At 36.2% G+C, this 13,137-nt stretch overlaps 1 protein-coding gene across 1 annotated transcript in view; it reads right to left on the bottom strand.

Moving 5' to 3' along the window:
• LOC150101230 (MAM and LDL-receptor class A domain-containing protein 2-like) overlaps positions 1-13,137 on the bottom strand; it is a 1,363,156-nt gene that overhangs the window by 408,656 nt on the left and 941,363 nt on the right. The window contains exon 36 of the mRNA XM_090402193.1: positions 2,114-2,289. Coding sequence (XP_090258319.1) covers positions 2,114-2,289 — 176 coding nt within the window. The remainder of the gene's footprint in view (positions 1-2,113; positions 2,290-13,137) is intronic.

Raw genomic sequence — 13,137 nt, 5'->3', positions numbered from 1 at the left:
GAAAGGAAAGCATGGTGGTGGAGTACTGCTTATGATAAGTGATGACCTATATCCTCTAAGAGAGGAGGCTTTGGAAGGCTGTGACACTAATGACTTTGAAAGCATATGATGTGAGGTTACAGGTGGGCAGGACAGGATATTTAGTGGGATGTTGCTACAAGCCAAGGAGTACAGAGGGTGGGGACCAGGAGATGTTTAGGCAGTTGAGCTTGGCAAGTGCAAGAAGAATGATTGTTATGAGAGATTTTAACTACAGCAGTATAAGCTGGGAAGAGGAAAATGCACGTAGTATTAAGGGAATGGAATTTCTAGAATTCTTGAGTGGCAGGAAGAAGAGGTTCAAAGCTTTGGATTTGGTCATAGCATCAGAAGAGCTAATAATAACTGAGATAACATCTCTTTCCCCCCCCCCCCCCCATTGGAGAGAGTGACCATGTGGTTTTCACTTGGAAGATGAATAGACTTGCAGGAGTATCAAAGAGAAGGGAACATATGTGGAATTATAAGGTGATTATAATAGTCTTAGACGTCAACTTAGTGCTTGGGAAATTGTGAAGGAATATTTGTTAGCAGCATTTCATAAGTAAGAAGAGGACACAATTTGGTGTAAAGTGGATGACAAACAATATTAAACAGGAACTACATGTGAAAAAGAGGCTATGGAAGAGATATAAGGAGACAGGTGAAGAGAAGATGCATTAAGAATATAAGACTCAGGCCAGGAAAGTAACTAATATGGTAAGGAAGGTGAAACTGGAATAGGAGAAGAGATTAGCACTAAGAATCAAAGATAATCCTAGGGTATTTTTTAGCTATGTTGAAATGATTGTGGAAGAATATTGTATGATCAAAATGGGAATAGAGTGACTGATGCAGAGGACATAGTGGAATTGTTCAATAACCATTTTATTGGAGTATTTCATCCTGGAGAAGTAAGTTTTAATACTAGAGGGATAGGGCAGGTTTAAGTTTTAGAGTTGCAAGAGGAGAGCATGTTCCAAATACTGAGTACCCTCGATGTCAGTAAATATTCGGGTGTATATCACATCTGAATCAACTTCCAATTCATATCTGAATTGGAAAAGTTGATGGCTCTATTGCATTCTTAGATATCAAAGTAATCCGAACAATTAAACACAATAATCTTATATATCCTGGTGTTTATAAGATTCTTTGTGATTGTGGTAAGCCATACTTCAGACAAATGGAGAATTCACTATTCTTGGTATTTACTCATAATGTGAAATACAGCTCCTAGGAGCTGGGTTTCACATTATGAGTAAATACCAAGAACAGTGATCGGAGCTTGCTCCACCCTTACTATGAGTTGCCCCATGTTGCACTACCTTATGGACTATCCAGGTATTTGCTCATGCTTGAACTCACCGAACTTTATATAGTTTCTATATTCGGCATGAACCTCTTTGAATTTCTTATTCAACTATGAAACAATATGGGATGTAATATCCCTTAACTGAAATAATTTCACGTCGCCGAATTGAAGCCTTTGGCTCTTCATATAATTAGTTAATTAGGTAGTATTCACAGTATCTTGTATAATCCTTGAGAATACTTTTTATGTGCGTTCCACTTACAAAGGTTGTAGTCCTATTGTACAATAATGCCATGGGTGTGGATGGGCTCAGAAAGAGACAATCCAGAAAGCCTGCTCAAGAGACTAAACTCAGAACTTTTCCAAGCCATGTCAGTCCTGCAGTAAGCAGGCATTGAGAGGCTTAATAAAAAGTTCCATGAATAATCAGGCAACGAAAAGTTACATGAAAGAAGGAATTGGGTGAAATTCATTACCACCTGTAGATACAAATATGCATGCCACAGTGGGATTTAAATTCATAGACTGTTCATTGAAGAATGGAGATAGTATCCACTTAACCAACTGAGATGATATTTTAGGAAAATGAAAATGACATTTCAGAAGCATAACAATCAGCATTTCAAAAAAAAAAAAAAAAAAAAGAAAAGAAAAAACAATGAAACAAATGCCCACTGAAATCAAATGGGCAGATGACAATACATTAAAATTTCTAAAATGGGTAACATTTTATTTTGCTTATTTATAGGTTCATAATTTTTGGTTAATAGATCATCTCACCTTTTCACTTCTCTTTGAGTATCTGGCAATTACAGATAAATTGCTTATTCCATCTTTGACCATGAAATACCAAAATGACATTTTACATTTTGATCCTGAAGCAACATATGGTAGAGAATGCAATTGGGCAGGAGAATAATACTCGGCTTTTGAATGTGTAACATAAAGGTAGTGACCTGCAATGATTTTAAAAATATATATAATTTGATTTAAGTTACATATTTTGTGACAAAAATTTTGTATTTATTAAAAATTCTTATTACTATTAACTAAAGTTTTGAACCCCTATAACAATGGCCCTACACTAATCACGATGAATAGAATATTATTATTATTACAAAAGATCCCAAGGAGTCAAAGACTCATCTGGGAGGTCCTTTTATTATACACACAGCTCATCATACCATGCTTTAAACACACACAAATTCTCTGCAGACACCACATTCTCAAGCAAGGCATTCCAATCATTCACAACTCTGCATGAAAAAAATCTCATTTTCACTCCCCTACTCACACCCTCTTTATACACTTTCCAGGGATGACCTCTAGTTCTCCCCCGATCTCCCACTATTTTCTGTAGAACCTCACCAGCATTGATCCTATAACAACTCCTTAATAACTTGTAGGTCTCTATCATATTTCCCCCTCTTCCTCCTATCCACCAGACTCTGCAAGTTGCATCTTCTCAATCTTTCCTCATACTCAACATTCCAGAGGTTAGAAACTACCTTAGTCAGTCGTCTCTGAACCCTTTCCAACATCTCTTTGTACTTTGAAAAACCAGGTGACCAAATCTGGGCACAATAATCCCTGTGTGGCCTAATCAAAGCCTTATATCTCAAGAATCTCCCTCCTTGTACAAGTCAGTGTCCTCTGCATCATTCCCAGAAGCCTTTGTGTTGTCTTCACAATTTTGGCTATGTGTCCGCTAAATTTCAGATCCTTATCCACTATCATCCCCAGATCTCTTATTTCCTCGACCTCAGACAATATATCCTTACCAAGCATAAAGTCTGCAGGGTACAAAGGCAGATAACAAAGATGGTGTCAGGACTGTATAATGTTAGTTATGAGGATCGTCTGAGGGAGCGTGGACTGCAGAGTTTGGTGGATAGAAGAAGGAGAGGTGATATGATTTAGACTTTTAAACTGTTGAGAGGTGGTTACAGGGTTGACACTGGGGGGTTCTTTCGCTTGGTTGAACAGAGGGAAGGAGTCATGACAAGGGACCATCCCTGGAAGTTACGAAAAGAAACTGTGAGAAATAGGGTGAGGAGTGATTTCTTGGCATGGAGGATGGTTGAACGATGGAATGCATTGCCTGATGGAGTGATAAGAGCGAGAACGGTCAATGCATTTAAGGAGTGGTATCATAGACTTTGTGTTTCCTAGGAGGGACCTTCCTAGATGAGTCTTGATAGACTTGTGTTTCTTAGAAAGTACCTCCCACGATGAGTCTTTGACTCCATGAACTCCTAAATAATAATAATAATAATAATTACATTTTGCAACATTGAACTCACATCCCCATTCCCATACCCAATCATTCAATTTATTCAAGTCTTCTTGTAAGGCCACAACATCTTCTCTACTCTTCATGGTTCGTCCCAACTTTGCATAATCTGCAAACAACTGAATATCTCCATCCATATCTTCAACGATATCATTAATATACAGTTAAACAGTAATGGCCCTAAAACAGATCCCTGAGGCACACCGCTAGTGACTTAACTGTGTGAATAACAATTGCTTAAATTGTTATGCTTAGTCATTCACTAATAAAATAATCACAAACACTAATTCCAATCTATTATTGTTATTATTTTCATACTCTCCATGTAGTCAGCAGACTCATTATGGGAGGTTCATTCAACTGAAAACTAATTTTTAATTGAAAATTAAAATCTTTAACACTCCCTGCATTAACAAGATGTCCTTGCATCCTTATTAACCAAGCTCTTATTTAAAATCAACTGGTGATCACTAATTATTTCCATTACTATTATGTCTTAAAAATTTTTCATGACATTTATCCTATAAATATAAAGATAATATAAAATATAGTCTATAAAAATATAAATATAATATAGACTATATGACAATAGTGAAATGAGAAGGAGAGCAGAGATAATTAATAGTAAAATGGCTCAGTTGTGTGATGCAAAGGGTGTTCAATTTGGAAATCTATGGAGTGAATTTGAAGGAAGTTGGAATGGTTTAAAGTTCATGGATAGCTGTTGAAAGTTTTTCCACTTGGTTATACTATAAATTAAATACTTGGTTTAATCCTTTATCCAAGTGTAAGCAAACAAAGTTTGCACCTGAAGTATTTTCAGGACTGGGGCAAGAAGTGGCTAAGGTGATATGACTTCACATCACTTGCCTTAGTATTCCATAACATGTCTGCAATTAGATGTGCTTTGCATTATGAGACACTAAGGCATACTAGTGATGTGAAGTCACTTGAACTTTGCCACGAGTTGTCCCAGTCCTGAAAATACTTCAGGCACAAACAAAGTTTATTCGAGTGCTTACACTCGAATAAAGGATTAAACCAAGTATATAATTGCTTGGTATCTTTAATTCATGGATTGATTTGAATGGATTTGGTGTTGGGCATTTAGAAAAGATATCGTTTTCTGAGAAGGCACAGAGTCAAGAATTAATGTAGCAAATGATCAAAGTCCACTTGTGAAGAAGGTTAGCACAAATAAATGGATTGTATGACAGGAGGAGGTTGGATACCAGGTTGAAGATGTGGTTACAGTAACACAAGGTGATGGAATATATAAAGGTGAGGACTAGACAGGTAGGAATGAAAATCAGAGTCAGGATCAGGAAAACAGGAGTAGTCAGATGGCAGAGAGAGGTGGGGGATACAGCAGTTAGGATAGAGAATGTTGGCACTGGTAGAATGGACTCAAAGATACATGGATTATTATATTTGTACAGAGTAAGGAGCATGCATTTGAATTAAGAGAGCTGATATATAAATTAAGTGGATATTAAATCCAACATCATTTCAAAGTTGAATACAGAAACTATAAAAGTTTCGTGCAAAAATCGACCAGAGAGCTTGCGGGAATACACTCGCTACCATACTATGAGTTGCCCTAGCCAAACCTAATAGGAAGCACGCACGCTCAAAGCACCCATACATTTGCCTCCTATTGGTCCATTTTGATAGAGTTTCACTGATCTGACAGTTGATCTGACGAAAACTGATTGGTTTTCGTCAGAGATCAGGCAGAAACCTAAGAGAGCAAAAACTCTCAGTACTAAGGAACTTGAAGCTTTGGAGAAGGGTATTTTCCATAAGCGAACTTTCAGTCGGTGAGTAAAGTCTTTTGGCTCTTTATTTTAATAAGAGAGCTGAGTTTGTTGCATTGATTGAGTCAGATTGCCCAAAGATAACTGAAATAATTGAAACATGGTTGTCTGAGAAGGATGTGATGTTGGGAATAGAAATGGAAGGATATATGATTTTCTGGAAGGATAGTAACATGAAAAGAGGAGGGAGAGTGCTGTTAATGATTGCAGAGGAATTGTGTCCACAAACTATAGGTTGATAGTGTGCATGCACAAATTTTGAATCTGTGTAGTGTGAAGTTGAAATTTACAGGCTAGTATATCTGATGGGATGTTGTTATTGGCCAAGAAATGTGGAGAATACTGACTGTGAAATGTTTAGGCAAAATGGTTTGTCATATAAAAAGAAGGTGATAATGATGGGAGACTTTAATTACAGGAATATAGAATGGAAGAAGGAGATAGTGTATAAGAATAAGGAGAAAGATTTTGTTGAATTTCTCAGAGATAAATATCTTAAGCAGCATGTAACTTAAACAACTAGAGACTTTAATGTTTAGGATTTGGTGATATATTCATAAAATGTTGTTGCCGGCCTGGTTTGCTGAGTGGTTAGCGCATCTCTCTGCTCTCCAACCAAAAGGATGCTGGTATATATCCCACTGTGGCATGAATTTTTGTAATTGTTTGTGGAAAATACTAGTGGTGGTGGGCAGTAGATAGTGTTGGTGTAGTTGTAGTTGGTAGATTGGGTGGTGGAGACAGAGAGCTATAGAGTAGGTGTCCTCCCTTGATGAGTACATGGACTCCCTGCAGGTGTCACGTAATAATAATAATAATAACATTAATGAGGTGTTGCAAATACTACCATTTGGCGAGAGTAATCATGAAGTGCTTGTGAAAAGATGTCGACATCGTATGGATATTTATCAGGCAGTATCTGACACAAGAAATGTACAACTGCATACCAAGTGAATAAATAGAGCAGGAGTGAAATGGATGCACAATGAAATCAAGCGAACCATTTCAGAAAAGAAAATGCTATGGAAGTACAAGAGAGTTACAATAGGTCTCCCCTGTGATCATATCCACAAAGAATATAAGGTGCAGGCTAGGAAGGTGACGAGCATGGTAAAAAAAGAAAAGGGCAGTATGAGAGAAGATTGGTTGGTCAAGCAAAGGTTAATTCAAGGGGCGTTTTCCACTATATGGCAAGGAAGAGAAAGGATAGTCATGACAGCAGAATAACAGTTGCAAAGAATCGTCTTGTTGTTGAATATTCTGCAATTGAGCAGGTTCTTCTCTTAGTAGCAAAAACTTTCCTTCCACTCTCTTCTGTTCTGAGCCTTCTCTTTCAAGGTTGTGCACCTGTCTGCATTCAGCATGTCATCTAGCATTGTTTTCCTTACTCTTCCTCTGGGTCTTTTTCCATCTATTTTTCCTTCGATGGTATCTCTGACGATTCCATTCCTTCTCAGAATATGTCCAATCCAGTTTCTCTTTTATCTTTTTTATCCTCCTTAACAGACTTCTTTCTTCTTCTACTCTTTTTAAGACCTTTTCATTAGTTATTTTATATGTCCATTTGATTTTTTCCATCCTTCTCCAAATCTACATCTCAAAGCTTTCCAAAATCTTAATTTCTTTTTTCTTCAACATCCAAGTTTCACCTGCACAGAGGACAACACTCCACACATAACATTTTATTATTCTTTTCTTTAGGTTTCAGTCCATTTTACTTCTGAATAAATTCCATTTTCTATTAAAGGCATCTCTTCCCATTGCTATTCTTGCTTTTATGTCACTTTTACATCTTCCATCACTGCTAATCACACTTCCTAGATATTTAAATGTCTTTACTTGGTTCAATTTTTCCCCATTTATTCTGATATCCATATTTGCCTCTTTCCTTGCTATTTTCATTACCTTTATTTTTCTTATGTTAATTTTCATTCCATAATTGATATAGGATTCCAGTAATCTGTTCAACAGATGCTGTAGTCCTGTTTCAGTATTTGATAATAATGCCTTGTTATCTGAGTATCTTATTGCAAATATCTGTCTACCACCAACCTTTATTCCCATTTCTGAATTCTCCAGTGCTTCTTTTAACATTGCTTCGGAATACATGTTAAACAAAATTGGTGACAGAGAACAGCCTTGTCTTACTCCTCATCCAATGATACCTGGTTCTGTTGTACCATATATATATATATATATATATATATATATATATATATATGGTACAAATTTTGTCTCTAAAATAAAGGACCTAAAACTAAAATCTTCTGACATCATGGTGAGCTTTGACGTGGTAGATCTCTTTACCAACATTCCGACACAGGACGTTCTCCATATTTTAAAAAACAAGATTTCAAATAAAATGTTCTCTCTGTTATCTCACTGTGTAAACTCTGGCTATTTTGAATTCAAAGGTAAACTATACAAACAGGTCAAAGGCTTAGCTATGGGAAGCCCCCTCTCTCCTGTGTTAGCCAACATTTTTTTCGAGGACTTTGAACAAAAACCAATCTCCTCTTTTACTTTAAAATCGAAAATTTGGCTTAGATATGTGGACGATATATTCCTCATATGGGAGCATGGTACTGAGAATCTTCACAAGTTTCTCGACCACTTAAACAACTGCCTTCAAGATATAAAATTGACTATGGAGATTGAAGAAAATAGTTCTATCTGTTTCCTAGATGTTAAACTCACCAAGACGCCTGAATCAATTAAAGTCTCTATAATTAGAAAGCCAACTCATACAGACAGATATTTGCATGCATCATCCCATCACCATCCAGCGCAAAAGTTGGGTATTATATCAACTCTAGCGAATCGTGCAAGATCTGTACTGTCAGATGAAGAAGAACTGAAAAAGGAACTACAACATCTTAAATGGACCTTTAAAAACAATGGCTACTCTCTAAAAAATATTAACAACCAATTATCCCACCGTCAATGTAGCAACGTAGAGACATAGGACACTCCAAAGGTCATATCGTCTTGCCATATATCAGCACACTATCCAAAAAGCTGAGTAGAATTCTAAAGAAGTTTAACATAAAAATGTGCTTCTCGACTATGCCACAAATAAGATCACGTTTCAACAACTATAAACAACCTCACAACCTTCTACAATTCCCAGGTGTATACAAGGTCACTTGTGAATGCGGAAAGCCTTACTATGGGCAGACAGAGAAATCTATCTTACTATGTCTCGAAGAGCACCAGCGCGACACTGCTTATAAAAGAACCAGAGCAACTGCTCTGTCAAGCCATGTCCTGCTTTCAATAAACACAAACAACGAAAGCCACCAACATGAAATAAATTGGACATCAACTTCAAACCTACACATCTGCCATGATGAGGTAGAGCGCCGCATTGTCGAGTCAAAGGAAATCACCTTGGACCCTTTTCACATGAATAACAATCTTAGCTATAATTTGCCTGACTCTTTCAACTCTACTATTAGATACTGGAGATCGCGTGATTCCACACACGCACAGGTGTACAACAATAGAACTTTAACTTGGACTGTAGTTCAAGCTCATAATAACTGTAATTTACAGTCGAATATTATGGCTTTATAACTGTATAGCTTTAGAGTGTGTCAATGTTAATTTCAGTGTCTTTTAATATCTTTCTATGTTCTTATCGCCTGATGAAGTCGTTCTTGACAAAACATGTTGCGTTTTTTCAAATAAATGTCATTGTGTTATAATTCTCGGGTTTTAAGTCAGTTAATTTAGAAAAATGAACATATCCCAACCCCGAGTTAATAGTACTAATCATATATATATATATATATATATATATATATATATATCTCACCATGGCAGTTTGTCCCATATATAGTGAAATAATTAGACTTCTGTCTTTCCAATCTATACCAATCTTTTCCATTACTTCAACCATCTTATCCCATTTTACGAAGTCAAAAGTTTTTTCCAAATCTATATAACAGATATTAACTTCTTTATTCACTTACTATTCTTAACAGTCCAACCTCATCTCTTGTTCCCCTACCCTTCCTGAAACCAAACTAATCTTCTCCAAGAAATTCTTCCACCTAAGATGCAATTCTTCGTGTTAAGATTATCATAAGTATTTTTGATGTATGGGAAATGAAGCTTATTGTTCTAAAATTGTTCTATAATACTGTTGCAAAGAATATAGTGGAATTATATACTGGGGTAAATTATGCGGTGCAATATATAGAATGGAACCAAGTATTAAGAGAATTGGAAGTGAAAGAATCAGAGGTTCATCAGGTGTTGATTGGGTTAGATGTTAACAAAGCTGCAGGAATGGATGACATATCACCACATATTCTTAAGGAATGTGCACAGCAGTTGGCTATGCCACTGACCTGGTTATTTATTTATAGTATTCAATCAGTAGGGTTCCTAATGAGTGGAAATAAGGCAAAATAGTACCCCACCACAAGCATTATTATACGACAGAAGTTTCCAATTATAGACCAGTCTGTATAACTCCAGTTGTGGTCAAAGTGTTGTAGATATTGGTTAGGAATAGGATACAGGATTGGGTTGATGAACATATGATAGACAGATTTATGATAGGATGTAAATGGTAGGTCTCCCCTGTTTTTGCTATTTACTTGTATTCAATGATGGGGTAATGAGTGTGTTAGATAAGGGAGAATCACATACAGTGATATTCTTGGACTTTGCAAAAGGATTTGATATATTATCACATGATAAGTTGGTGTATAACCTGCAGAAGATGGAATTATGGTAGATAGTATATTGGTTAGATGGATCAGAGATTGGCTCTCTGGATGATATCAGCAAGTTATGTATGATGGCATAGTATCTCAAAAAAAAAAAAAAAAAAAAGGAGAGTAACCAGTGGCCTGTCCCAGGGTTCTGTTCTTGAACTCCTTTGCTTAACTTGTTTGCAAACAATATATCATATGGACTGTCCGGGAATCTTCAGTTGTTTCCTGATGATACAAATTTGGGAAGAATTATAAGTACCTTTGCTAATGTTAAATTCCTTCAGGAAGATTTGAACAGACTTTTTATTTGGAAAGGAGTGGGGTTGTAGTGTTAAAACACCTATTTGAACAGTGCTACGAAAAGCGTTTTTTTTTCCTTCTTTCCCCTAAATTATAATGTGTAGATTTGTATAATAGTGCTTTTGTGTAATAGCCAGACTGGAAATAATCATTGCACTGTTGTATTATAGTTCTAAAAGTGTTTGATTAACTTGATTAATGTGAAAGAGCTCATTAAAATTACAAAAATGGTGGCTACATCAGTAAAGAGGTGTACACCAACAGCATGAATGGTTTCAACTTGGGGATCAGGGAGAATTTTCCTGGTACTTTTTGCAGTAGAGAAGATGTGACAATTGTGTCACGTATGCATCCAAAAACATTAAAGATTTATGGAGTGTTACATGAAATGATAACAAGGAATGTATTGTAGAACATGAGAACTGCAACGAAAGGACTAGGATGTTCCAAAACTGAGAACGGCGTTACCAGGAATAATCAGGAAATGGATGGGAATGCTTGCACTGGTAAAAATAGAAGTGACGTGGACTTAGTCAAGAGTTATTGAAAATGAAGAGTTAAATATATGATGGAGGAAATTGAACAATTAATGAAGAGTATCTTCTTCTTCTTCTACCTATCAAGGTTCTAGGCCATGTTGCCCGCTCTGGACTCAATCCATCTTCTTCTTCTTGGTCGTCCCTATTTCTTGTTCCTCATTCTTGTTCCATAGCAGACTTAGTGATTAAATATAGGAAAAACAAAGAGTATAACTGGTGTAAATGACAAGGAAGTTAATAAGAAGAATCAAATATCTAAGGATGATAGGGTTGCTTTATATGATGACTCAATCATTAAAGGTGTGGTAAAATATAAAGTGCATAAAACATGTTGTACAGGTGGTACAATAAAAGGAATATCAAATGCTTTGCATAGAAGGAAAGAACAGGCATCAGAATTAGTGGTGGTGGGCACAAATGACTTGAATATAGCAACAAAGAATGTGGAAAAGGATTTGAAAAAGTTGATGCAGGAAGAAAAGAAAGTAGTGTCATTGGGAAAGTGGTTAGTTTGTTGCCCGGATATGACAGTAGTGAAGTGAGAAGGAGAGCAATGATATTTAATAAAAAATAGAAAAATTGCAGAGAGTGTTCAATTTGTGAATGTATGAATGAATTCAAAGGAAAGTTTGAATCGTTTGAAGATGATGGAATGCATTTGAATGGGTTTGGTGTTGGTCATTTGGAGCGATTATTTTTTTAATAAGAGTGCACAGGGTCTATATAAAATTACTATGACTACGAGTCAGAGAGAGAGAGAGACTGAGGAGCAGGTTGCAGGAGGACAGCAAGAGGATGAATACAAATGTGAGGAAGTGATTATAGTAGAGCAAAGTGATGCAGTGTAAAACTGTGAGGATAATAAGAATATAAATGAAAATCAGAATCAGAGAAACAGAATGGTCAGAACGAAGAGAGAAGTGCAATATAGCAGAGAGAGAGAGTGAATAATCCTTGACACTGGCCAGAAAAGTGACAAGCATGGTTAAGAAAGAAAAAGTAGAATACAAGAGGAGTTTGGTCAGTCAGGGTCAAAGTTGATCCGAGGGATTTTTTTCTGCTATGTGGCAAAGAAGAGGAAAAATTATTATGACAGATTGATGCTGCTGGATAGTTATGGTAGGAGAGAGTAACCATAGCAAATGATATAGTGGAATTATTTAACAAATACTTGGTTATCATATCATAGTGGCATGTATGATGCTGTCCAACATGTAGAAGGGAGACAAGAATTAGGAGAATTAAAGGCGAAAGAATCCTTGTCCATTTTAAACATGTAGTTTAAACACATAGTTATTGTGGAGATGTGTGCAAATGACAAGAAAATTATTGTTTCCATAGATGTTTTCTTTGACATCTCACATGAACAGTTAAAAAATAGTAGGGGAGGAAATTGTAAGATCTATTTCAATTGCAAATACATGCAAATAGGCATATTTAAGAGGGTATGACTCCATTAGAGGTCAAGCTTGTCAAGTATTTCCTCAATTATATGAGCTTGTTCATTCATGTTGGCATCACACTACAGAGTGTTGGTCCAATCAAGTGAGCTGAGTCCATTCAATATTAGATTATCAAGTTCTATGTCATTCAACTACTAACCCAGTGGTAAATAAATTGAACATTCTGTAATAAGAAATCTCACAGATAGGCAACTTGCTATAGTTCCAAAGAAGTATTAAGCTGGACATGATGGAAAGGAGTATGACTGCTCACAAGGTTAGCTACTCCACCATCAGTAGGACCATCTCCGGTTTTGTTTTTGTATACAACAGTGAAATTATTTAAGGAATGGTCCTCAATGGATTTTAAACATATTTCCTGCAGACAGTAACAGTGAGGCTTGTATTTTTGGAGCAAAAGCTTGATATCATCAATATTCTAGTGAAACACATGACAGTTCATTGTAAAAATATTGCTATTGTTTTGGCATGTAGACTTTGTCACCTTGTTATAGTACATAAGTTATTATTATTATTATTATTATTATTCAGGCCTCCATGGAGTCAAAAGACTCATCGTGGGAGGTCCTTCCTAAGAAACACAAAGTCTATCAAGACTCATTGAGGGAAGGTTCCCCCCTAAGAAACACAAAGTCTATCATACCACTCCTTCAACTCATTGACTG

The sequence above is a fragment of the Typopeltis vanoorti genome, chromosome 12, assembly GCF_054136105.1.
Source record: "Typopeltis vanoorti isolate ZY-2024b chromosome 12, IOZ_Tvanoo_1.0, whole genome shotgun sequence".
Classification (NCBI taxonomy): Eukaryota; Metazoa; Arthropoda; class Arachnida; order Uropygi; family Thelyphonidae; genus Typopeltis; species Typopeltis vanoorti.
This window is presented reverse-complemented; position numbering and strand designations above follow the sequence as displayed.